Source organism: Panthera uncia, unplaced genomic scaffold (assembly GCF_023721935.1).
Source record: "Panthera uncia isolate 11264 unplaced genomic scaffold, Puncia_PCG_1.0 HiC_scaffold_1768, whole genome shotgun sequence".
In the NCBI taxonomy this organism is placed as follows: Eukaryota; Metazoa; Chordata; class Mammalia; order Carnivora; family Felidae; genus Panthera; species Panthera uncia.
The window spans coordinates 7,173-34,087 of NW_026058435.1; the positions used below are offsets into that span (position 1 = coordinate 7,173).

A 26,915-nucleotide genomic window follows, 5' to 3' on the forward strand; every position below is an offset into this window, starting at 1 on the left:
GCCCTTGACACCCTCTTCCTGTCTCTCTTCATTCTGCTTCATAACAAGCACCTGGAGCCAGGAAAGAGCACACCTTCTCTCACCTTGACGTAACTCCATGAGCAAGGTCTACCAGGGAGCAGGGGAGGCGAGGACCTCCTCTACGTAATGACGGTCCATGCAGATGGTGAGGGTCCGTGGTAGGGAGAAACCCAGTCTTCCTTCTCTCCTCCCTGCCATTTGGATATTTCATACCCTTAACTGAAAGCTGAAAATTTGGTAAGTTTTACATTTTCCAAAAAGAAAACAAAAAACAAAAAACAAAAAACGGCATGTGTTGGGGCATTCACCATGAAATCGCTTCAGCAGGTGTAGAATTTTAAAAATCGTACACTTCATTTCTGTTTTACGAATACAGATGCTCTAACAGGATACATTTGTCATTAGAAAGGATAAAGATGCCGCAAAGATTGTGGGTGGAAAGAACAACCTGACCCGATACGAGACAGTATTTAACGGATACGGGTATGGATATAATGCAGATAATCAGAAACGAATGCATCATCTTGCTACGTTCTGTTCTTTTCTACAACTACCTGCCTGTCAAGCCGGTCCAACTCAGCCCTTAATCATGTAGTTTAGGGAAATCAAATGCCGAGTGCTACTTTGGAATATAACCATCGTACCTGAAGATTCGGACAGACAGGAAACAAAGTTTGTACCAACGCTTACGCATTTAAGGTCAGGAACTTCTGAATCCCCGGTGAAAGCAGATACAAATACAGGTTTTACGGAGGTGAGTGGATTAGCTCAGAGAAACGCTGGCAGCCTGATTCGAAGACTCATTTTGTCAGAAAGAACCGTCCTTGTTTCCTGTTTGGGGCTGGAATAAAGCCAGCCACCATCAAAAACTGACACTTCCAAAATGAATACAGTGAGTGCGAATCATTAATCGATCTTGACTTTGGTTTGACGCGCTGAAGTATTCTACATAAGATCCTGTGTTAGTCGGTTTAAGTGAGACTTTTTTTGTGTGACTCGAAGGGAAGCCGGTAAGAGTGAAAGCATTAGGCACCACTCCGTCCTGTGGCAGCTAAAACGGAAAGCTGAACAGACCTGCTTTCCTATGGCAAAGCGAAGCTGACAAAGTTGGTCAATAAGTAATACAAATGAAACGCCGTTGGTGAAACAACCATCTTTCTTTTCAAATGTCATGCAATTCCTCCATTTTAATTTTCTCCTTGCTTCCTGGTGCATCATACACACATAGCATCAATAACTATATTAAAGTAGCAAGGGCACCGTGAATACTAAATGCCGACAGAGAAATGTCCTTTTGTTGTCTGGGACGTTGGCACTGACGCCCCAATTCTTCTTAAAAGCAATACTGACGAAAAATTAAGTTTCCTTTTAAAGCTATTATTGTATATAAATGAACTGTTGTGATTATCCCGCATTGGCACTAAGAAAAAAATCCCAATAATTTATAAAGACACCTTTCTTACAGTATGCAACACTGCTATTTGGATATCCTACAATGCAATTTCTGTGTGTGGACTTAACTGCATGATAATCCAGTCCGCAAAGCACATCAAAACCACACTCTCCCTCTTTACCAAAATTTCAATGGCTCTCATCAACCAGTAAGTTTAAAGCATGATCAAATTTGTTCTTCAATCACTTGAGCCCTGTTAATAAACTATTCTGTGTGCTCACTCATCCATTCTAAGATTCTGCAACTTTGAGATATCTTCAAGAGGAATCTACAAAGACATCTTTGATTACAAGCTGGCTCTGGGGTAAACTTTATCACCACTGGCTTTGCTACCCCACAGAGAATAACAGGTGACATGGTCCAAGATAAGTCAAAGCTAATCTTTTTTTTTTTTTTTTTCTGTACATAATTAAAATGTTTTTCAAAACTATAGCTAACACATCATAGACTGCTTGCATAATTTAACCATCTGATGTCAAATATTGATTTTTTTCCAGGAAAAAATGCATTATTCAAGGACACTTCTTGAGTTCTACTGCATTAGAACCAAAAGAAAGGAAGAAGGAAGAAAGAGAAGGAAGAAATGTGAGGAGAGAAGAAAGGAAGAGAAGCATGCCCCCACATTTGACTAAAACAGACAGCAGCTCTGAAGGCCAACATTATAGAGCAAAAAATGGTACTTACCATTCTCACTGTCTGACTTGTTTTCGTGCTCCGTATCTGTCAGGGTGAGGGCTGAGTTGGACCGGCTTGACAGGCAGGAGCTGCGGCCTGATTTGACCCCCCTGCCCCAAAGTCTCATGGCATGCTCTGGGGACATCACTGCTTCATTTTCAGTATCAGCATCTGACCCTGCACTGATAGAGTAACCTCTGTGGGGGAGCCCCATTTCCGCACAAAACACAAGTCCTCTTCGAGTTGCTGGTTCACAAACTCCTAACTGCCTTAGGGTAAAATTCTGTCCTAATTAGGGGGAAAAAAAGATAACAACTAGTGAGTACATGTTTCATTTTCTTCTTCTTCTTCTTCTTTTTTTTTTTTTTAAAGAAATCTCCCTAAAATAAACACTCAAGCATTCAGGTTTTTCAGTTATCAGCACCAGGTGTTTACATTAGCAAAGCATGGCATATGGTCAAGTGGGTGCAATTATGGCGGGCGGGTGGGGTTCCTCCCCCGACTTCCCACACACCCCCACTTAGAGCTCCTTTGTCAACCACTTAAGCCCGTAAGCACCTCCAGAGGGGGTGTGGGGGGTAAGCCAAGGAGAACACACCATGCCAACTCAGCCCAGAGAAAGGACTGGTTATCAGTGATCAAATTTTGTTTCGCAACTTGGGAAGCAAGAGAAACTGTCCGAGTTATCTCTGGTGTCTTGGCTCTAGTCCTAAATGATGGGATTTTTCCCACCCAGATGTCACTCCTTTGCAAGAGAAAAGAGACTAAGTTACTTGTTAAGTAGAAATAGGAGCTTGGTCAATCTTTATTACATATTCCCACCTTAAGTTAGCCACCGATGTAAACACAAATCTTGTGTGTGTGTGTGTGTGTGTGTGTGTGTGTGTGTGTGTGTGTGTGTATACATATACTATATTTTGGAGTGTCATGCCTTGAAAATTTGCAGACATATGACTTTCTAGACATCTTTAGTAATCACCTGGAAACATCGGTATTGATCAGAGTAAACCAATTTTTGCAAATAAAGTGCACTCTAAAAATAAAGTGGGAGAAAAATGTATTTAAAAATTAATGATAAAATCAAGTTCCCTGAAAAATAAACGGCTGTGAACCCTGCGGGCCTTTACTAATAAATTGAGCATAATAAAACCCACGACACGGCAATAACTTAAAGTAAAAGTGTTTAAATTAGGTGACACTTTAAAATGACTACTCTTATTAATGACTTTGCCAATCGTGTATGTATTCTTGAACTTTCACGTATGTTTTATGGGCCTCTGGATGAGTAGAGGGAGAAATATGTTTGCTTGTAGGATGCAGGTATATGACTCTTCCATTTCTTGGCTCGTGCTGGTGTGATGGAGTCTGAGATTTAGATTTAGGTACCGACCAGAATCAACATCCATGTAAAGAATAACAGCACACAACGACTGATTTAAATGCCACTACATAAAACCAACCTTTCAAGAATGTGAAGCATTTAGATCACTCATAGTCTTCATTTTCCTACTTCTGTCTCTTCAATCTACGAACATTTTAAAGTTAATTGGCTGGTGTGAGAGCTAACACAACACTGTATGTTTTAAAAGCGGATGTCATAGGTGATTTGTGATAAAATAACAACATGTTGAATCTTCTAGGAAGTGAGTCAAACATAATGCACAGTATAGTACATATTTGGTTATAAAGGTATCAGTAACCTCCAGGCCTCAGCACATTTTAACTAGTGTGGTTAATTGCTTTATTGCTGTGGTCATATCAGAAGTCGGAATCAGCTTTATCTTGGTCAGACTTCAAAATGGGTTCTGACAATTGACACTCATAAATAATGAAAATCTGTTGCTACAATTAGCTGCAAATCAAACTGCTTATCAGAGAGATTTCAATAAGTACCTGAACCAAAAAATATGTCGGAAAATAAAAAAGAGAAGGAGAAAAGGGAAAAAGAGCCCTTTGGACAGTGGAAAAAGTGGGCAAGCCTGACGAATTAAGGCACAGTATTGTCAGAATCTTTTTTTAAAGAATTAGTGTAGCTTGTATCATGAAAGTAAATCCCAAAAAGGTCAAGGTCATGGACAGTTAATGGAATAGTGGTGGGAGAATTTCTCCACTGTTATTTATACATCACATTTTAAATGGGAAGAGGGAAGAAAGGGGTCAAAAACAGTTAAATATTACCATTATACATGTTGATTTTTCAAAATAAGAATACATAATAATTTTTAAAGGGCAAAAATGAATGATAAAATCCTCTGCATCTTTCCTCTATTTGGGGAGGTGCCCATGTTGGAAAATAAAAATAAGAGAGAGGTTAAAAGCAGTAAAACTTCTTTCTAATCTTTGAAATGCAACTTAAAACATTTTCCACGTTATTGACTTTTTACAATGGTAACATCTTGATGCAAAAATCTATGAGGTGAAGGAAAACAGAAAACTATCTTCAATTATTTGTTGCTCAGGTATGTAAACACAGTTCACTTTGCAAATAAATACCCAAAGCACCATCCCTATGAGCCAATACGTAGAGTCCAAACTCCTTCAACATCTGACCCTTGGAAATCAACGCCTCACAATAACTCAAAACTCTTACGGGCTCTTTCTGAAATGCAAGCTGGAAAGCAAACACACGCGGAGGGAACCCTGTTAGATTGGCTTCCTAAATTAAAAAGTCTGCTGTCGTTTCCTCTAGAAGAGAACACTAAACCTGACCTCCAGCAGATCGAAGTTAAAGCCACTCACTAGCTCTGTTCAAATCCCTTTACTCTTCTATTTTTTCATCTTTCAGGGTTCTCACGACTTGGTTTAAGAGATACTTTATGTCAATTGTGACTAGTATGAAGAAAGGCTAAACAAGAATGGCTTAAAAAATAAACCCCTGGACAAATGTAATTGACAAGCATAAAGAAATGTAGCATTTGATGGTGAGGAGAGGATCGTTTCCAAATAATTTTAGAATAGCCACACTGCCGCCACCACCGTTGACTTTCACTTTTCCTTCATTCAAAAGTATCTCTAGCCCAGATCTGCTTAGGTGCTTCGGACCCTATTCCTGTCAATTCCCCTCTTTGGTTAAGGATTCTTGTTTGTGGGATCCCCTGTTTTAATGCAAACGCCACCGGGGAGACCTAGGGATCAAACCAGAATAAATTAGTTCTAGCAGGTTATTTTCCACAATCTAGCAGCAGTGTTAGCAAGATGGGCTATACTTATCAAAAACAGATGATGGAAAGAAGAAAGGCTTCTGACTCGGGGAAGAGAGACAGCTGGCAGAAGGTTATCACAGAGGTGGGAGGGTTGGGCTGAGCGAGGTTGGTAGGGAAGGCTTTAGGGCAATGTACAAAAGTGGAAAGACAAAGGTAGAAAAAATGCTTCTGGAACCAGCTAAAAACTTGGCCATCTTGCTTTGGCTTCAAGAAACATGAAAGAGATAAGGACACATTTATTCTTATTTTCCATGTTTTCTTCAGGCTGTATTCTTTGCAATGGTTCTAACAACATGACCCTAATTTCCCTCTTTGTCTTTTAGAGTCTTTGTGCTAATTCCGTTTGGCTAGAACTGGTGAGGTAAGTATTTATCTCCTGCACATTGCATTTTGGTCACCTCGATTAGCGGGGCCAACACAGAATTTCCTACTATAATCTGAACCAGTACCAAAACCATACATTGCAGTGAGAATAAAGTATACCTGAGGGTGAAATTCACTGTGATTAAAAGGCAACGATAGCTTGGATCAGATTAGGCGTTTTTGTTTTCCTATGCTTATAAATTTGAAAATCTGTTTTTTAAAAACTGAAAAAACAACAACGTGGGCAGGCTGGATCATTAAAAAAAAAAAAGTTCCCATTTTGAAAGAAATGAGTAAAGGTCTGTGACAAAGTGGACAGGACCAGCTAATGCTTCAAGTGAGGTCGGCACATAGCAAAGCTACTCCTCCCATAAAGGAAGGGGCTTGGGAAATGGCTTAGCTTCTTGGACTTTTTCTCACAAAGCATCTATAACGTTGTCAGAGCAGGGAGGGATTTTTCAAAGCTGCAAGGCCAAGTACATTCACCAGTAAGCAAGACATCTACTATCTCTGGGTGCGTTGAGAAGAAACAGATTGTACTATTGGGTGGTCCAGTTCCCAACCCACGGTTATTTTCTTCCCTCGAGTCTAGATTGCTCTACAGTCTCGATTTTGCTTTCTCTCTCTTCTCTCTCCCGTTTTTTCTTTTTTCTGTTTTCGGTACATGCCTTGTGGTGTGCAACTATCACCACAATCAACTTCAGAACATTTTTATCACCTCCCCCCAAGAAACTCTGTACCGATGATCAGTCACCTCCTCTTGCCACCCCCCCCCCCCAACCCCTCCTCTCCTCACCCTAGCCCTAGGCAAACGCCAATTCACTCTCTGTCACTACAGATTTGCCTATTCAGGGCATTTCAAATAAAACAGACCCTACAGACCCTACAGTATGTGGACTTTTGCGCCTGGCTTCTTTCCCTCAGCATTACGTTTTGAAGGTTCATCCACATTGTAGTATATATCCATACTTCAGTTTTAGGGTCAAGTAGTGTTCAGTTGTATGGGATATCTGTAACAGGGAAAAACTTGGCACGTCTGACTCCATGTGGTTTCGACTTCCCTCGCTGCTGTGACCTATGGGTTAAACACTTCCGGTTAGCCCCTCACATAGGCGTGCTACAGATAAGATCTGCAAAAACTGCTCCTTACCCCAAACCAACCTCAAATGAGGAGATAAAGAAGTGGCTGTACTGGTCATTGCCCCAAGTCATCAAGATTGAGAAATGATCATAACTCGGGGGGAAGGGGGCGGCGGGAATTGAATCCGTGCCCCATACGGTGAATGAGGTTAAATTAGCAGAGAGTTTAAAACTTGTTTTTCAGAGAACCGCTTCCCCTAATGTGTTACTGTGTCTTTCAGACCCCACTAACAAACTCACCAGCTGTCTCTGCAGAAGCCTGGACTCAAAAGTCAACGGATACGGCCCCAGCCTAGGAACAAGCAAGGCCCTACTTTCGTTATCCAGGGATAACTCTATGCCGGCTCTCAGAGCATGCCCATAACCCCTCCTCCTTGCCCCAAGGTAACTTCCCAACATGTCAAGGGCTGAGTTCTGCCTCACTCCGATGTGAAGTCTCCATTCCAAAATAAACTTGGGATGTGTGTTACAGATATGTTCGCTCAATGCACATTCTCCATCTTTCTTTATGGATGATCTTACGTTCCCTCTGCTCCTTTTCATCAGTATAAATGTAGTCTCATCCCTATGATTACAAAAAGCTTGTTCTGTTCCCCTTTGGGGAAGTGGATTTGGCCTTGCCCCCCCATTTCCTCCTCTGGCTGCCTCTTGAATAGATTGTTCCCTTACTGCATACCTGATGTCTCAGCGATTGGCTTTGCTGTGCTTCGGGCCGATGCACTTGGGTTCAGTTACAGAATCCATTCACCAGTTAATGGACTTTGGAGTTGTTTCCACTTTTTGGTTATTCTGAAATGCTGCCATGAACGTTCATGTACAAGTTTTTGTCAATATATATCTTCATTTCTCTTGTGTATATTCCACACTTGTTATCATGTGTAGATTCTCTCTTATACCACATTGTGAGAGAGTATATCATACCGCCAAGTGTGCAATGGGGAATTGGAATGGAGGTCAGCGGTACTGAAATTTGGGGTACAAACCAAGAATTGCTGTGATTTTCAAAAACAGTTGATTCTGTGGGCCCGCTAGGTGAATTCATTATAATTTTATCCTATTATTTTTTCTTTGCTTTCTATCATGCTGGTTTATTCTTTGAAAATGTTTTTCCATTAAAATTAAAAATACTCAGCACAGAAAGTCTACTTCTGAGGCTAAAATCACCTGATCTTAAATGTGCATGTACAAATAATGATTACTATGTCATGGCTGCAAAAGTTAAAATAATTGGAATGCTTACCAGAAAGGGAATGGCTGAATACTTTATGTATCCTGTTCAATGGAACACTATGTGGCTAGCATAAACAGTGAGTTTGGACCTATATCTTTGAATCTGGAGGGAAGCCCGTGATATATATTTTAAGTAAAAAAAAAAAAAAAAATACAAGTTGCAGAATGGTGTGTACAGTCTGGTCCCATTTTTGGAAACTAAGAAAGAGAACCAACAGATTATGTGAGTGCTTATGGTTTTGAGCATGAATAAAGGTGAGGAAGGCTAGAAAACTGTTGTGATGATCATTTAGAGGGGACTGTAAGGGAAGGAAATTAGTGATGCTCTATTTTATAGTTGTGAAGTTTTACTCTGCATGTTATTTCCCTTAATCTAAAAAAACATACTAAAGAAAAAATTGAAGTCTATATCCTTTAAAAAACCCAAATATATATATTTTTTGATTTGCTAATTTTTAGCTCCTCTTCCATAATTAGAATTTTAATTTATTACCTTCTCCGGGAGAAGCTGGATTTTAAAAATCCTTCCTTATTGGTTGCGAAGAAGTAAAGTTGTGTAAGAAATGTTGGAACAGCAATATTTCATTTCTGCCCTTCCTTTCATCACACATGGCTTTGGAAAATGGTGGCTATTCATTCATTTCTTCTATAGTCACAACCCCCCAAATGGAGTTTGGGAAACGGAGGGAAGATTCAATATACACTTAATACGTGGAAATAAAATAATCTATAATTGTCTTTAAATATTTTCCTTGGTTGCTGTGAGTTTGGATGGATTCTCTCTCCTGAGGCACTGACATTCCCCCAACAGTGGAGGATAACACAAAACTACAAATTGGGCAAATATTTCCCATTTGATGCTTGTGGAATTAATGTCACCACCATCTTATCTAGAGTTCCCTGTTTTTGCTGCGTTTGCAAAACGATACGAAGATCACACAATCTAGAAATGTATGTAACGTTTTCCCCTTTGAGACCTAATGCCTATTTTATGGGACAATCCAAATGCTTTAACCTTCTTAAGCTATATTTGTCACGGTTTGAACGGAATACCCACCCTTGAACATGCAACAGAAATTGCAATGATGGTATAGATCGTTACTTATAAGGCCCTACACAAAACAACGTTCCAAAATTCAACTTTAAGTCCCATTAAATACCTTAACTGCCCCACCCCATTTTACACTGTATGTAAAATGCGAGCATCTTCAGCGGCTTGCTCAATTTACCTGGTCATGTGATAGTAACACCCATAACCACATACTGATGATCTCAAGTTCTTAGAAGACGGAGAACATGATCTGTATGTCATAATTAGAATCCGGTTTGTTATTCAAAACACGAGTCTGATGGAAGCCACTGCAGGTTGGCCCGAGGGCATTTATCCTGAACTCAGCTGTGCAGGGCACCTCTGCCAATGAGGACAGGAGCCAGAGGCGCCATGGCAAACTTGGTGAGGAGGGTGACAAGTATATTGACAAGTATATCATATACCCCAAGTATATTTGTGAGCAAAGAAAGCAGAGTTAAAATGAATGACCCAGGGCGCCTGGGTGGCTGGGTCAGTTACGCATCTGACCCTTGGTTGTGGCTCAGATCATGATCTTACCGAGTTTGAGCCTGGCTTCTGGCTCTGTGCTGAGCAGGGCCTGCTTGGGATTCTCTCTCTCTTCCTCGCTCTCTGCCCCTCCCCCGCTCATGCGTTCTCTGTCTCTCTGTCTCTCTCTCTCTCTCTCTCTCAAAAATAAATAAATAAATAAATAAATAAATAAATAACATTTAAAAATGAATGGCCCGGAGAACGTACATTTTCTTCAGGAGAAGATTTGTGGAGTTCCGGGGTGGGGGGGGGGGGAAGCGGGCAGCAAACCCAGATAATGGGTTTGAGTCTGGTGACTCAAATCACAAACATTCGGTTGTGAGTCCGCTGACTTGTAACGAAAGAGCATCTCTGTAAGCATGAATCACCAAGGATTTATACACCCAACCCCCAAAACGGTGTCACCTTGATATTGGCAACAATTTGTAACTAGAGAAATAACTTCGCGCTTGGTTTTTATCAAAAAGCATTCCGAAATGAACTTGCTTCTTATTGTCACTTAGTAATTTTTTTTTTTTTTTTTTTTCAGAACAATCTAAGACCCGAGTGATCATAACGTGTCTACACCCTGTCTGGCGGTATCTGAGTCAAGCTGCAGTAGCTATTGGTTTAAATATGCATACGGTTGGGCATGAAGCAGCAGGTGTTTAATAATTGCGACTGAAGCGGCACCACAGTGATTCACGATGTGGATCCGAAACTGGCAACGTGGGGAGGACCGGATACAAAATGTAGCAGGAAGCTGGGGGCTCAAGACATCAGACCAATAAAGGCCGAAGCAGGGGGAAAGGATTACCCCCACTGTGTCCGGAGGAGGGCTATAAGCTACATCTATCTACTCACACCTTCTGGAAGGTAATCTACAAAGCAGGTTGGCCACCAAGCCAGAGAGAAACACTTGCCTCTTTCACAGCCAAAATTAGTTAACGATCAGTTAGGCAGGGGAGCTAAAAGAGGCATCTGAGAGGAAAACATTAACGGGCAACAATGATAAACTGGAACTATTTAACTTGTGTCTTTAAGTACAGAAACGTAAGGTTGAGTAAACATGACCATCTAAATCCTTTAATCCCGCCGCTGACATTTATAGTGACTGAGAAGGATTAATCATTTTGATCTCTAAATGAATCATTTTAAGTAGTTAATATTTAAAAGTAATAAACTTTGGAGTTGCGGTAATTAGCCTGGTGTATCTGATTAATGTTTCAGGTTTTTGTCTTTCTTTACAAAACCCTAGGCTCACCAAGAAAAAGCTTTCTCTGCATCAGTTAGGATTTCAGGAAAAAAAAAAAAAGGGTTTCAGATTCCTTTCATTTTTGTATGATGACAGAGGTGAGGGGGAACACTGGGGAAATGAAAAGTTTGGGGTATAACTGGAAATTCATAGCAGCATTAAGTGCTGAATGGTAAGACCATATGGTCATATTTCTTTTGAAGTCTAGGATCAGTTCCCATTATTCACCATAATGGCATCCAAGACTAAACTAAATCTCCGTCTTTAAAATTAAAAGCATTTTGCTCTTGGCTCCCAAATCTTCCTCTTTCACAATTTTCAACATGCTGGAATGTTTAATATATTTTCATAATGCAAAAAAACACAAATAAATAAAATAAAAATAAGGGGAGTGGGGAAAAAAAATGAATGTGTCCCATTTCGCTTCCGAAGCAGGATAAAATGGTACAGACAGACACATAATTGTTATCTTAAAGGTGGTGTTAATACTATTTTTACATCAGCCCAGTGCTGTTAGTGACATTCTAAAATGATATGTATAACCTTCATGTTCTACATCTAAGAAATATGAATCTAATTCTTTTGACCTCTCTGGAACATACAGCATAGAGAAAGATTTTTAAGTTATTCATCATTTCAGTAATATTCTAGCAATAAAAGTTCCCTCCCCCACCCCCCGCCCAAGCAATCTATATCTAAAAGCTAAAAATGGGCCTTTTTCTATTTGGAAATTGATGAAAATATTTGAGAGGCATGGTCCCACCTATATGTCACTAACTCTCTTCATTCTCTCCCTCGGTACAATCCTGATATGTCATGGATGCTATCATTCTAACAGGCAAAATGTCTTTATCCAGCAAAACATTATAGCGCAATGCCAGCAGAAGTTGTTTTTAAGAGGATTGTGGTTATGGTTCAGTAGAGACAATGTGCCTCTGCCCAGCACCAAATGAAATCTCACCCTGGCTGAAGCTGGATGAAAGGAAGAAGGTAAACCCAAAATTTTCCATATTCAGCTACACGTGCAGCCTGCTCTTTCTTTGTTTTCTTTTTTTTTCTTTTCTTTCCTTTCCTTTTTTCCTTTCTTTCTCTCTCTCCCCCACTCTCTCTAGTATTACAAATGGATTTTTGTTCTGTTTTCTTCATATTCTTATCTAAAAGTTTTTGAATAAAGCGATTCATACACTGCTTTTTTTTTTTTTTTTTTTTTTTTTTTTTTTTTTTTTTTTTTTTTTTTGGTTTCTTACTAAGCCAAAACTTCACAATTGTCTAGAAAGTCCTCACTTTAGGAGTATACTGTGTTGAGAAGTCGACAGGGTGACCCTTGAACAGCATGGGTTTGACTTGCGTGGGCCCACTTACATGTGGGTATTTTTTGATATAGTACAGTGCTATAAATGTATTTTCTCTTCTTTATGATTTCCTTAATAACATTTTCTTTTCTCTAGCTTATTTTATTGTCAGAATCCAGAATATAATACATACAGCATTCAGAGCGTATGAGAATTGACTGCTTATGTTATTGGTAAGGCTTCCAGTAACAGTGGGCTTATTAGTAGTTAAGTTTGGGGGATGTCAAAAGTTATACGTGGATTCTTGACTGTGTGGGGTGTCGGGGCCCCAACCCGCATGCTGTTCAAGGGTCAACTGGATATATTTTCCTATGAAAACAACATGTAGGGGGCCATGATGGAACATATAAGTAATGAAGTTCTCTGTGTCTGAGGAACTGGATGAAAAGCACAGTAAAGCATGACATCCAGGTACGGAGGCTGTCTCCCTGAAAAAATGTGTTCAGAATTCCAACCGGGAAAACCTCTCACCACCATAGCCTCTTCCATTAATTTTCCGCTTTCCAAGGTGGGAGGAATATTCCCCAAGCAGAGCACCGGTAGTCACACAGTCCACAAATGCTCAGTGAGGGAAGCCAGGTTGGGAGCTTTGCAGTGGGGGGATAGGAGCTGGGGTTAGCTACTGCCTTTCTCAGACTAACAGGAAAACCGATCACCTTTCCACATGTTTACCGACTACTTAAATTTGCTCTTTTATGAATGGTTTATCCCTGACGCTTCTCCCATCGGACTGTTTGTCTTTCTGTTTTCAATTGGTGAAAGTTCTCTCTTCATATATTACATCTTAGACCTTATATCTGTCACGTGGGTCGTAAACATAATTCCCAAAGTAATAATTTTGTTTATGGTATTTTAATCTACATACCTCAGGTTTTAAATACAAAATTAATCATTTAAGCTTTTTCTTCTGAGTTTTCTGTTTCTAGGAGAAGGGTCTGCCCTACTCTCGATGTGTACGGGTAGTCTCCCGGTCAGGCTGTGTGGATTCACAACCACTTTTTCCTTGCCTTCCTCTGTTATAAAAGCTGGAAAGCAAAAATAGTAAATGTTCCCTCTTCTCATGCAGCTAAGCGTAGCCAAGTATAACAGTTCTGAAAAAAGAGACGCAGCAAGACATCTCCGGGGAGTAAAAAGAAACAGTCCAAAGGGGAGAAGGACTTCTCACCTTTGCTTTTATTCTGTTTCAGCCAGGAATATGAAAATGCAGCAAACATCTGGGGACCCACAGGACAAACGCCACGTGCTAAGGATGCCAGAACAAACAAAGACAGAAGGAACCTGGGTCCTTGATGGCATCTTTGAACCCTGAACAGTCCACCTCTAGACTCCTGGTTTCCTGGTTTATAACTGTTGGATGTTGAAGTCGTTGTTGTGGGAGCTTGCTGCTATTTGTGGATCAAGTCGATCCTACTTTATCCAGTCTGTTAAATTAACTGCTAGAATTCTTCCTGCTTTATTTTTTACATTTGTCTTTAATCCATCTTAACTTATTTTTGAATATGCTGAGAGATATGGGTCCAATTTTATATTCTTCCAGATGGATAACCAGTTGTGCCAGCACCATTTATCAAATCCCACTGAATAGAAAAACCATTTTCTGTTTCATGCTAAATTTCCCTATATACTAGGATCTATTTCTGAAATTTCAGTCTATTCCACTGGTTGACTTATCCTTATTTATGCCAATATCGTATAGATGTGATTGCAGTGGCTTCATAGGACTTAATATATATATTATATATGTATTTATATATATTATATATTAAGATATATAATACATATTTATATATATTATATAACATATAATATATACAATACGTATTTTATATATTATATATATACTATATAATATTTATAATACATATTTATATATATATTAATATATAATATAGTATATAGTATATATACTATATTATATATATTATCTAATTGCCATTTTATCATTATTAGCCTTTTAAATATGTTTTTGACTATTTTCAGATTTATCCCCCCATGTGAACTCTAAGACCCCTTTCTCTAATTTAAAACAAACCTTGACTTCCACACATTCTGGGGAGAATTGGTATTCTTAGGGTATCAGTCTTCCCATGTAAAAACATTGACTGTCTTCCTATCTGCTCAGATCTTGTTTTATGTTTTCCAATAACATTTTAGAGATCTCTTAATAAAAGGCCTCATAGCACTTTTATAAAATTTATTCCAAAGAATTTTATAGTGTTTGTTGCTGTTTGGATAGGATGTTTTATTCTGACTTTCAAAGCTAGCCAATTATTGTTTAATAATTACTCAAAAATAGTATTTAACATGTATCAGGCAGTATTCTCACTCATTTCATTCTCCACAACTATAGATTGAAAACTAAGGTGCAATCTATGTGGAAGAAAACTGAAGCAGAGAGAAACTAAGTAATGTGTCCAAGCAAGTTACTTGGCCAAGGTTACGTCACTCGCCAGTCAGCTAATGAATGGCAGACCTAGGACTCAAACACAGATCACCTGGATCCAGAATCTATGCTCTTAACCACTATGCTCCATTACCTCTGATGCCTGTATATTTATCTTGTATTCATCCAAGCACCAATTTGCTTCCAACTATTTCGTTTAACTTCTAGAGACATGTGGTTTTTGTATGTATACAACTGACATACGGTTCACAAAAGTGCCAACTTTAACGTTTTGCAAAATATAAATCAATGATTCAATTTTCTTCTCTTAGTTCAGTCGCTAAAACATCAAGAACGATTCTGAATAGGAATTGTGAGAGAGGAGGTGAGCCTCTCTCATGTTCCTGATTTTCACTGAAATGGTCCTAGGATCTCCTCAATTAGAATACTGTTCAAATTTTTTCAGTGGTCATCTTATATATGACTAAGATGCTTGTGTTTTTTATTCTTGTTTTACTTAGTGAGTTTTACTTTAACAAGGAATGGATTCTAAATTTTATCCCAAACCTTTTCATCATTTATTGATAAGATCATGTTTTTCTACTTTGATTTATTAATCTAATTATGTTAATAGACTTCCTAACATTGAAAAATCCTCACATTATACCAAGGATTAGTAACTTCTTGGTTATTAATTTGGCCTAGACTATCATCCGTTTTATACATTGCTAGATTCTTACATGCAAACAGTTATTTAGACTACTTTTCACACATATATCAAGAAGTAATTTTGGTCTAGATAGCCTCTTTTATGTTCTATTTTAATCAAGATTTTTGGTTACTATTAAGGTTACGCCAGCTTTATAATATGAATTTTAGTACTTTCCATCGTGTGTGTGTGTGTATGTGTGTGTGTGTGTGTGTGGTGTTAAATGGCTTTTTGAACCTTGGATTGAGCTCCACTTTAAAGGTTATGTACAATTCACCTCGGATCCTAAAATTCACCAAAAGGAACGATTTCCTTTATAATGGTAACCTTTTAGCCACTCTCCTACTCTCTTCTGAGATAATTGGTTTTGGAAAGTTTTCTTCATGTTGTGAAATAATTTGGGGTCAATCATATTTTGCTAAGAAAAAATAAATTCCTCTAGATTTGAATTGTGTGGAGCAGTGCCTTTTAGTTGTTACACGGTGTTCAGTATCTCTCCTTTTGTTCTCATTATTTTTTAATTGGGATCATCAGGGGCTTTCTATTTCCTTGGCCATTTTAAAGAATCGGCTTTTTTGTTTGTTTTTAATCTTGATTATCTCTCTCTTCCATTTCCTTTGCTTTATTTTCCTTCTGTTTATTTTTTTACTCATCTCTTAGGATCTATAGCAAATTCCTCTTTGTTAGTCTTTATTCTTTAAATCTCATTAACAATATATTTTTCCTATGATTATGGCTTTCTCTGTCTCCCACAAATTTTTAAAGCAGAACTTTCTTTTCATTGCTTTCTGTTGCTTCCTATCATAATCTAGGGTTATCATAATCCATGAGAGAAAAAAGGTTTCGTTTGTTTATCTTTTTGTTATTTATCTCAAATTTTACTGAGTTGTATGATCAAATGTTTTGATCTCTAAAGTCTCTACTTTTCTGATTTTTGTGGCTAAATGCACAATTGGTTTCTGTAACTATTATGTAGAATTATGAAAAATTGCATCCCTTCTATCTGATGGTTATAAATGTCTGTGTGTGTGTATATATATATATATATATATATATATATGTTTAACTGAAAATGTATATTAATATTATATAATTGCTTCCTTATTTTTGTCTTCTAGATCTGATTCCAAAGGAGGTAAACCAAAAATATCCCCAAATAAATGTATTTTAACAACCATTTTTTTCCTATTAGCTACTGTATTGTTTAATGTATGCAATTCATCCTTCTGTCTTTTATCATTTACTCTGTGGTCCTCTTTATCTTGTTTAGTGTTTTTAATAGCAAATTCTGCTGTTCCTACTATTAACACTGCCATTCCTTCTTTCTTTTTGTTTTGGTGGGTATTTACCTGATACTTCTTTATCGATCTCTTTATTCTCAACCGTCCTTTGCCTTTTTAAGTCCGTTTATTATAAATACCAGTAATTTTTAGAAACCAATGGGATAGTTCTGTTTATGTCAAACTCAGCGCATTTACATTTCATGTAATATGTAGTATAGTAGATTTGCCTTCTTTCATCTTGTTTTATGGTTATTCATGATTTTACTTGTTTCCCCTTTTTCCTTGGAGCAGTTTCTGCTACATTGATCAGATTGCTATTCATTCCCTTTCCCTCCTGCTAATTAGGTAGGTCTACTGTGTTTTTCCCTTCCTCTAATGATTACCTCCCTTTCCTGACATTCATAGTCAAATACATGTTTTTCATTATTATTTGAATGCAAAGTAGCAATGATTTCTCTCTACTAAAACTCCTATTCCCTGTTTCGCCCTCTCCCTTTTCGACTGAGATTCCAGAACTCTTTTATTTTCCTTACCACTTTCCTCCAACTCCTGGGTATTGCTGAGACAAGTGATCACTTTTTAGTCTAGCCTTTTTTCAAGGTCTCCCACGTAGTGTTCCTAGACATTTCCAGTTGTTCTGTTATCGTCATTTGGGAATTGTCCACATACATACTGCAGAGTTGATTTCATCGGTATTGTTTCTTGAACGCTTTCTTAGACGACACGCGTACAATCTTTGCATGTCCCCAACTATCATGAATTTACTCTGAGAGACGAAGGATGTCTTCCTTGCACAGAGGATCCCCGGGCTGTAGTTCTTCTCTCCCAGTAGATGGTATTGTACTGTCTTCTCCTTTCATTGTCGCAGGTGAGAAATTCATTTTGCTTCTTTTGTAAGCAAGAAGAAAAGTAACTTGTTTCTTTTCTCTGTAGAAGCTTATAAAATATCTTCTTTCTCTAAGGTGAAAAAAAAACTCTAGGATGAGCTTAGGGGTGTGTGTTGGGGTGAGTGTGTGTGTGTGTGTGGGGGGGGTGCACATACACATGTGTTTTCTTTTTAATTTTACCTGGAACTTGGTTTCTTGTTTTGAGTTGTTTCTTCTCCTTGGTCTTCAAAACTATGAATCCGGATTTGATCAGTGAACACCCTCTTTTCTTCAACTAATCTATTATATTTTTTCATATGCAAATGGCAGCTTTCCCAGCCTAGCATTTGCTGGTTACTGTCGGTTTTCTTGTTGCTGCCTTTTTTGGTACTTGGATTTCTATAAGCACTCATATGCTTTTTAATTTAGGTTCAAGTTTTCCTCCTCTATCTTCATTGCTCGTGTTCGTCAGCAGCTTCCTGATTGGTTTGTCTTGCAGCCTATCCTACTTCCTGCAATTTGGGTGCCGCTAAGCACATTGTGGCCTTCCGGGGGTGCTTTAGTGGTAAGTCCTGCTAGACTCTAGAGACAAATCTCTCCCCTCCCTGTTTTCCTTGGCTGGCACTCCCGCAATATCAGAGCAGAGCAAACACATCTGGTCCGTTCCCTCAGCTCCTGAGGGGCCAAGGAAACCAGCTGCTCTTGCAAGGCAACTTTCAGTCCCAGAAGGACCATGGAGAGGCAGGTCAGTCTCTGTCTGCCACAAAGTCACAGCCTTCTTCCTGATCTTCACCCCAGGGCTGCACCCCATTCTGAGCGCTCATCCGACCGAAAGGGAAAAACTACCTGCATCAGCTTTGTCCTTCGGGGACTCTGTAGAATCTCAGATCTCCTTTGCACCCTGGATCACTGTTCAGCTCAGAGCAAGTAAGGAGTTGTCTGGGGGATGGGTCGATGAGGCTTCATTCAAGCCACCATAACGCTGGAATCCTGGACACGTGGTCACAGGAAACCCTGGACTGCTCCTCTAATGTTCTTTTGTTTCACAAAACAGAGTTATCCTTGGTAAGGGAGAGGCCGAGCATCTGGAATATTTGTACAGAAGATAAACTCAGGATGCGGCCCACTAAGGAGGTGCAGCCGTCAAAAATCAGGGCCTGTGGGGTCTGCTACCCTTGAACTAGTCTTAGATGAGCAATGTCATGAGGGGAGAAGCAGAAGCCATATTTGGGGGAACTGGGGACGGCTGGGCACTGCTGACAGCGATAAGCAGGAAGAGAAGGCAAACCCCGGAGCAGGGGTAAGGAAAGAGGAGAGTTTTGGGGACCGGAAGCAAGCTGTTCAATGAGCGCCTGTCTTTGTCAACCCGCCTTCCTCCTTCCCTTTCCTACTTTACAGATGTATGTTCCATTTTGATTTCAGGAATGTATAAACACAGACATAATGCTCTCTGTTGTTCAAATTTAAAAACAGATAACTCCCCTCCCCACCGCCATTCTGTGAATGAGGAGTGAATGGTGATCTTTTCATTTTAAAATTCTGCAATTCACCACCCAATACCAATAACTGACTGACTGGTAAACATTTTGGGTTAAGACTGTCTCAGAGGTGCTTTGCAGACATATGGTTCTGCGGAACAAAAGCGTTCCTATTTCCAGACGTCGCCTCGTTTCAAAATTCACCCTCATGGCCAACATTTCTTGTTGGAGTTGATAAATTTTTTCGTTCGGTCGAGGACACTACAAGGAATGCACATAGTGCAGAAGAAAAAAAAAAGATCTCTTACTTTATCACTTCTCTAAAACTGTGGGATGATCTTATGCAGCTGTTTCATGAGAAATGTGTCTCAGACCTGACAGGATAAATTCTCCTCAAAGCCGAATCAAAGAAAATGGTATCCAAGAATGCAAAACAGGTCATTGTCACCCTAACGCCATCGCACCTACGGAGGGTTCCACAGCTGCTGAAACAACAACTATTCCCATCACCTAATAAACCATAGGAAGAGATTTGAAAAGAGACAGAGAAAGAGATCTATGTGGGATCTGGTCACATGACACATTATTGTGAAAACACAACCATCCCCGGCTTTGCAGTCTCTAAATAGAATACATAATTAATGAAAGTCACTAGAGCCACAAAAATCAAGTTGGACAGTAGGCCACCAAATCGGTCAAGAGACATAAAAGCATCATATTTCTACGTTTGCATGCTTCACATAATTGCATTCACAGGGGTCTCTACGTATCCCTTCCTTGGGCTGAAGGGGCCCTTGCCTGTGTCATTTAAAGTAGAATGAGGATTGACAAGTTGTTTTAGGACCCCACAGACAAGCCACATTAGCATGATTCTTTGGAATCGGTTCAAAGATCTTTGGCTACTGGTAACATTTTTTCATCTTTCATTTTTATTATGTGTATGATGTCAGGAGTTGTGGCAGGAAGCACGTTTTGTCAATTAAATAATTAATCCCACAGCATAATAGTCAGGGAGGAAAAATTGACATTTGTCAGGTTCAAAGGAAAGGGAAGCCTAGGAGGATTTTTCATTATGCGTGCTTGAGAAAAACAGAATCCGACAGCAAACTTTCCTCCGTCACTTCTCTCCTACATTTACTGCTCTGGCTACACACATTCCCTGTATCAAACCACAGGAGAGAGAAAGTATTTGCAATAGCTCCCTCTCCCTCAAGCTCATCCCACCTGGTCCCAAATAATCATATCGCTGTATCTCCTAAAGATGTCTCCAGTCTCCTCCTTGCCCTCTAGCCACACCATCAAAAGGGGCCACAACTGGCACCAATAAAGCAAAGGGGAATTCTGACCCGGAACTGCCCGTTCTCTGGCTTTGGCCACGGCACAGAGGTTGGAAGCCAAGCGCTAGGGGCAGACCGGCCCCGGGTTCAAGCCCCCCGCTTGGCCGTCGCTAGCCCTGGGGTGTCAGGCCTCCCCACTTGGGAAAGGAGGGCACTACTGGGACCCACGTCACCCAAGGAGTGGGAGGGTGCACGTAAAACCTGGCTAGTGCCATGACTGGAGCATACCAAGGGATCAGCGCACATGAGCAATACGTAGCAGTATATTCCATTCGTGTTTCCAATATGGCCCGATTGACGAACACGTCAGGTGGAAAGCGGGCCCGAGCACACACCGCACTCCTGCTTTTCCTTTCTCTCCGGCCCTTAAACCTCTGCTCCCTGCTTCATTCCGCTGCTCCCAACAAGCCGCCTCCACGTGCTGCCTCGCTCACTCTCTCTTCCCTCTGCCCCTCTTCTTCTCCCCCCTGCCCCGCGCCTGGCTGGCTGGCGACAAGCTGAGTAATAGTACTGTTGGGTCCCCTAAGAACTGTGGTTCCAGGGTTTCCGCAGATGGTATGGCCATGTCATCAACAACAGTCTGCATTGGATTAGCGCTGCCTAGGAGGTGAAAATTTCAGCTCGCTATTTTTAACCCGTTTGAGCATCCTTCGTGCTGCCTAAACGAAATGCTTGCTTGGGGTGGAGATGAGCCTCCCCCACGCATCATGCCACATGTGCTGAGGTTTTTTTTTTTTTTTTTTTTTAATGGTATTCCACAATGTTTTGTTTTGTGTTTTTTTTTTTTCCGATAGGGCACTAAACTAGTTGTTTTTGTTACAAAAGGCAAGGCTTCACACCAGGTTCAGACTGCATGCATTTCATAGTACCTACTATTTTTTAAATTGGTGGAACCTGTACCCTGATAATCTATGTCAGCTGTGTAGACAATACGAAAGAAAAAAAAACACTTGGGTTTGGAATTATAAGACATCGTACAATGGACTTAGAAGTCCCTTGGCTTACCGAGGGTATGTATCTCAAATATTATGTCTTATATCTTCCCTTAAAAACTGGCCCAGTCGGTTAAGTGTCTGACTTCGGCTCAGGTCACAGTCATCTCACAGTTGTGAGTTGGAGCCCCGCATCAGGCTCTCCGCTGACAGTGCAAAGCCTGCTTTGGAGTCTCTGTCTCCCTCTCTCTCTCTCTGCCCCTCTCCTGCTCACACTCTCTCTCTCGCAAAAATAAATAAATAAACATTAAAAAAACTGAATCTCAAAAAAAAAAAAACTACTATGTCAAGCTACTATATCCCATTTCATAAACGATGATACCTGTAATTTTAGTAAGATATCCTTCAGGGGGAAAAAAATCTCTCTTTAGCAAATCAAATGAGTCTTCTTTGAGGCAAACTGGTTTAGGTGAGTGAATGTTCTTTCAATCTAGTTAGGATGGTTCTTTTCACAATAGAGAGAAGAAGAGAACCATGGAAAATTTCCAAACTTCTGCATGATTTATTGCATTATTTTCCCGAAATTTGTTGCTTGCTCAGTATCATACTGTTGGTCACACTGTTTGTAAGGTGACTGGGAAAGAAGGAATATATTCTTTACATTTGCAGTTTAATTTATTTTTCCTCATTTCCTGATTAAAATAGCTGAGGGATGCTAAGTTCTGTGTAAACTGACTCTGCAATACAAATGGGAGAGGATTTTATTTTTATTAGTAGTAATCGTGCCTGCATCTCCAAAAAATGTATTAGAAAACAAAAACCTAGGCATGCCCAATTTAAAATAAGCTATTGTCTGAAAGCATGGAGATTGGTAGGTTTCAGACTGTGAAGGCAAGTTACAGAAGTCATTACTCCACTGGTAGAGTGTACAGGCAGAAAACAGAGCGTAAAAACGTTCAACAAATACACGTGAGTGGCCAAACCATAACGGGTTATATTACGTGAAACTGGGATGTTTTAAGGTAGAACTTAATGTTCTAGATCGCCTGCCGGAGGGAAACCTGAACCCTTCAGTAGCAGGCTCTTGTATGAACAGATAGACATCAGCACATGGGCTACATGGCTCATGAGATAATTCAGAATTAGGACTGTTACTTTTCAATGAGTGAAAGGTCTTTGCTTGTCAACCTCTCCCGTTCCCTTACGTCAGTTCTAACTGCAAAAACGTCCGTGAGCACCTTCCAGAGAGGGCGAGGGAGCCCACGAGGCCTGAATCCCAAGTTTACACACAAACGCTGGCTGTGTGCAGAATCACACCCCTCACATATAAAATGTGCCCCGTGATTCTCGCCTGGGGGGCTCAGTCGGTTCAGCGTCTGACTTCAGCTCAGGTCATGAGCTCACGGTGCGTGAGTTCGAGCCCCGTGTCGGGCTCTGTGCTGACATGGCATTTCAGAGCCTGGAGCCTGCTTCGGATTCCGTGTCTCCCTCTCTGCCCCTCCCTCACCTACGCTCTGTCTGTCTCTCAATACATAAATAAATAAATAAACATTAAAAAATTTTTTATATGTGCACAGTGATTCTCTACATGAATCGGTACCCTTATCTGGGGTCAATGTGTCTGTAGGTGGCTTTCTACCTTTAAGCTGGAAAACTACGTGACCATCTAGTTTCTCAAAAATCTGAATCAGAGGCTAGACATCCAAGTTGGAAAATAATCATGTCACCCATAGAGGAGAAAAACATGGCACCTCCAAGTGGGCGCCTTCTGAGTGTGCCTTGTTTTGTGAGACCGGTGACCTACCTTGTCTGCTGTATTCGTCTGCTTCTCTGTGAACCAAATCCTTTACTCTGTTTCCGTAAAGCAGCCGTGAAGAATCATGATCAAAAGCTTTCAAGGTTTCACTGGAACTGTACGACTTCTGCGTGGGGACCCTACACTCCTCATTGTCTGCTGAGGAATTTGTATAACGCCGTTCTTTTTCTCGTCTGCTCTTGGTCAGCGAGCAGTAAGGCCTACGTTCTTTCACATCCATACTTCATTCCTTCTGGGTGCACATCAGTCCTGGTCGGCACAGATTACACTCACGGGGCAACTTGCATTGGCCTCTCTGCAAAGATAAAAGGTTTGCATAACGTCAGCATAACATTCATCTAAAAACTGACCACCCTATGGGGCACCTGGGTGGCTCAGTCCATCAAGCGTCCAACTGAGGTTCAGGTCAGGATCTCATGGTTCATGGGTTCGAGACCTGCATCGGGCTCCGTGCTGACAGCTCAGAGCCTGGAGCCTGCTTTGGATTCTGTGTCTCCCTCTCTCTCTGCCCCTCCCCCGCTCACACTCTGCACTCTCTCTCTGTCTCAAAAATTAATAAACATTAAAAAAAGCTATTAAAATCTGACCACCCTATATCCTTCTCAATGTGGAGAATGGTGGAAAGAAATACTATTGCCTATCTAGAAAACTTGCTTCCAACAACAACAACGATGAAAATTTGTGAAATCACTGTAAAATGTCCCGTAGTACCAGGAAGTGAGGCATACTTTCTATTACTGAGTGTTATGGAGGCTTGTTCAAGCTACTAGAACTGATTTTTCACTTTAATAATAAAAAAAAATTAAGCCCAAGATCAAATTTCACTACAGAAGCAGGCTAAAGGTTGGCCCCAATATGCCTGTTAAATTTTCCACAATGGGACAATTTTCTCTCACAGCATTTTTGCCATTCACAAATAAATTCTCTTTCTTCTTCTAACAAAAATGTATACTATTTTTACTTCTTTGATTTTTTTTTTTAAGAGCAGAAGCAAATTGGGAGCTTTTTGGACGTGAAATTTTGTCAAATACATTGAGCATTTTTTAAATTTCTGCAAAGACGTTTTCTTCGGCGGACACGATTTTCACATTTCGAGGACCTAAACGGCTTCAACTATGGAAAAAACTGATCCTTGTCCCTTACTCTTCCCCTAAAAATGTATTTTCCTCTCTAGAACGTGGGTTTAATCCATGCTATCCTGATTTAAAGGCAATTCAAGTGGCTAACTTGAGGTGGTAGGTTTTTGCAAGGGCCAGTAGCAAGAGTTAAATCAGAAGGAACAAGGTCATTTGTGTTTCTTTGCTGAGCTACTGTCTCTTTCCTGATTTGGCTGAACTGACAGGGGTAAAAGTGACTGGGCCTGAGGAGGGATGGCTTCCCAGGTCTAATGCGCATTTTATTTTTTTTACTTATTTTAAAGTGTATTTTTTTATGTAAGCGTTCTCTATACCCAACGTGGGGCTCAAACTCACAACCCCAAGATCAGGAGTGGCAACCTCCACAGACTGAGCCGGCCAGGTGCCCCTAATCTGCATTTTAAAGGGTCCTCCCTTGTCTTTACTCTTTCTCACTTGATCTTTGTCTTACATCTGAAGGTCCCCAAAGGCCTCCAGTGGTGGCTCCCACTCCCCTCCAACTTTCCTCACTCACTTTTTATTGGAGTGATTCCAGAATCAGCTTGAAACAAATGATTTCTGGTGGCCCCAGATCTTCTCTTCAGTACCACATCCCTAGGACCGTGATTTCTATTTAGATTTTTTTTTTTTTTCCCCAGGGAGAATCCCTCTCCCAAGGAATCCTTCCCTCTCTCTTGATCCTTGGCTATCGTTATACGCATCACATCTCTCTTTAATGTGCTTTCAACATGGTGTCTTGGGGCTGACTCCCGATTCTCCCACTTTGGCTCTGCTTACCTCTAGGCTATCAACAAGTCTCTTCTGTCTGAGCAACATTAGGACTCCTCTGCCTTTCACTTTCTGATTTCTGCCTTCCATCCAGCGGTAAGAATAGTGGTGAAATTCTGAGCTGGCCTGGTCACAGAGTTCCAGAACCTACGCTTGGAAACTCCGGGGGGTTCCTCCTGCTACCTCTTTTTTGTTTGTTTGTTTGTTTATTTTATTAAAAAAATTTTTTTACATCTATTTATTTTTGAGAAACAGAGAGAGACAGAGCACAAGTGGGGGAGGGGCAGAGAGAGAGGGAGACACAGAATCCATAGCAGGCTCCAGGCTCTGAGCTGTCAGCCCAGAGCCTGACGCGGGGCTCAAACTCACAAACCGTGAGATCATGACCCGAGCCAAAGTCGGACACTTAAACGACTGAGCCACCCAGGTGCCCCTGGTTTTTTTTTGTTTTTTTTTTTTAACGTTTTTTTATTTTGGGAGAGAGCAAGAGAGACAGAGAGAGAGCAGGGGAGGGGTAGAGAGAAAGGGAGTGAGACAGAATCCCAAGCAGGTTCTGCGCTCTCAGCTCAGAGCCTGATGCGTGCTCACACCCTGAGATCACGACCTGAACAGAGATCAACGGCCAGATACTTAACCGACTGAGCCACCCAGGTGCCCCCCCCGCTACCTCTTTGACCAAACTGTATCTTCTCCCGTCTACACTGCCTGTGAAGTGTTACTTCGCACGGGTTTCCGCATTTCCCTGCTATTGAATCAAGTGGGGCTGTTAAAAGAAGTCGCTAATATTTCCCTTGGCTGTTGAAATATATCTTGACTTCTCTACCTTTTTTCTGATTTTCCATGAATCTGATTAAATAAAGAAAACTAATGTTTTTCACTGATCCCTTCTGATTCATTACCCCATTATTCTCTTCACAAATTCTTCCAATAGCTCTTAATAGAAATTGGATTTCTCTTATTGTAGCTCTTCTATGAGTTTAAGACAATAAATAATTTCAAGATGTGATAACAGGGCATATTTTTGTATAACATGGTTAAAACAACGTACCAATTCACTCATTTTAGTCCAGGGAAAACAAATATTTACTTTAGGTAAATATTTATTGAATTATTATTATGTATTTAGGCTCTCTTTTATGTGCTGAGGACACGCTGTTAAATAAAATGATGTCATTGCCCTCATGGAACATAATTTTACTGAGGGGAATCAGGTACATTCTTTCCAATAGAACAAATATATAAGTCTGAGTTCGAGGAAAATCTTGTTTCTAAAGTGGTCTAGATCTCTTTGGAGGAAAAGCCATATCAACTCTCCTAACTAAATGACCACCAAAAAACTTCTAATTGACCAGATAAATACCATAATTCAAGCATTTTTAGTAACAGAACTTTGGGATTTGAAATTATTATGAAAGTTTCAGTTCTTGCCGTGAGTTGACATCGATTTTAAAATAAGTGACGGAGCCTGGATGGCTCAGTCAGTTGAGTGTCCGACTCTTGATTTAGGCTCAGATCATGATCCCAGGGTCATGGGATCGAGCCCTGTGTTGGGCTCCATGCTGAGCGTGAAGCCTGCTTAAGATTCTCTCTGTCTCCCTCTGCCCCCTGCCCCCACTCACACTCTCTCTCCAAACTAAAAAATAAAAATAAATTAATTGAAGTAAGTGTTGCCATATACACACATATGTTTGCATTTCTACACTTTAAAAATGGACTGATTAAAGCAAGGGGAAATTCCACCCCCCTCCCCCTGCTGCATTTTTGCTTCAGTTAGTTAGACCAGGCATTGGTAAACTCTAGTACACCAGCCAAATCTGACCTATCATCCGTTTCTGTAAATAAAATTTTATGGGAACGCAGCACATGTATTTGTTTATGTCTTGTCCTTGGCTGCGTTCTTGCTGCAAAGACAGAGTTGAATGGTTGCAACAGAGAC

General features: G+C 40.3%; 1 protein-coding gene across 1 annotated transcript; it reads right to left on the reverse strand.

Annotated features, from left to right (window-relative positions):
* Positions 1-610: 610 nt before the first annotated feature.
* Positions 611-23,539, reverse strand: LOC125917374 (teneurin-3-like). Its single transcript, XM_049623589.1, has 2 exons — positions 23,064-23,539; positions 611-2,437 (listed from the first exon to the last, which is right to left on the reverse strand). The coding sequence occupies exons 1-2, from the start codon at positions 23,293-23,295 to the stop codon at positions 2,103-2,105; spliced, it is 567 nt and encodes a 188-aa protein (XP_049479546.1). The 5' UTR covers positions 23,296-23,539; the 3' UTR covers positions 611-2,102.
* Between the last annotated feature and the right edge of the window lie 3,376 nt (positions 23,540-26,915).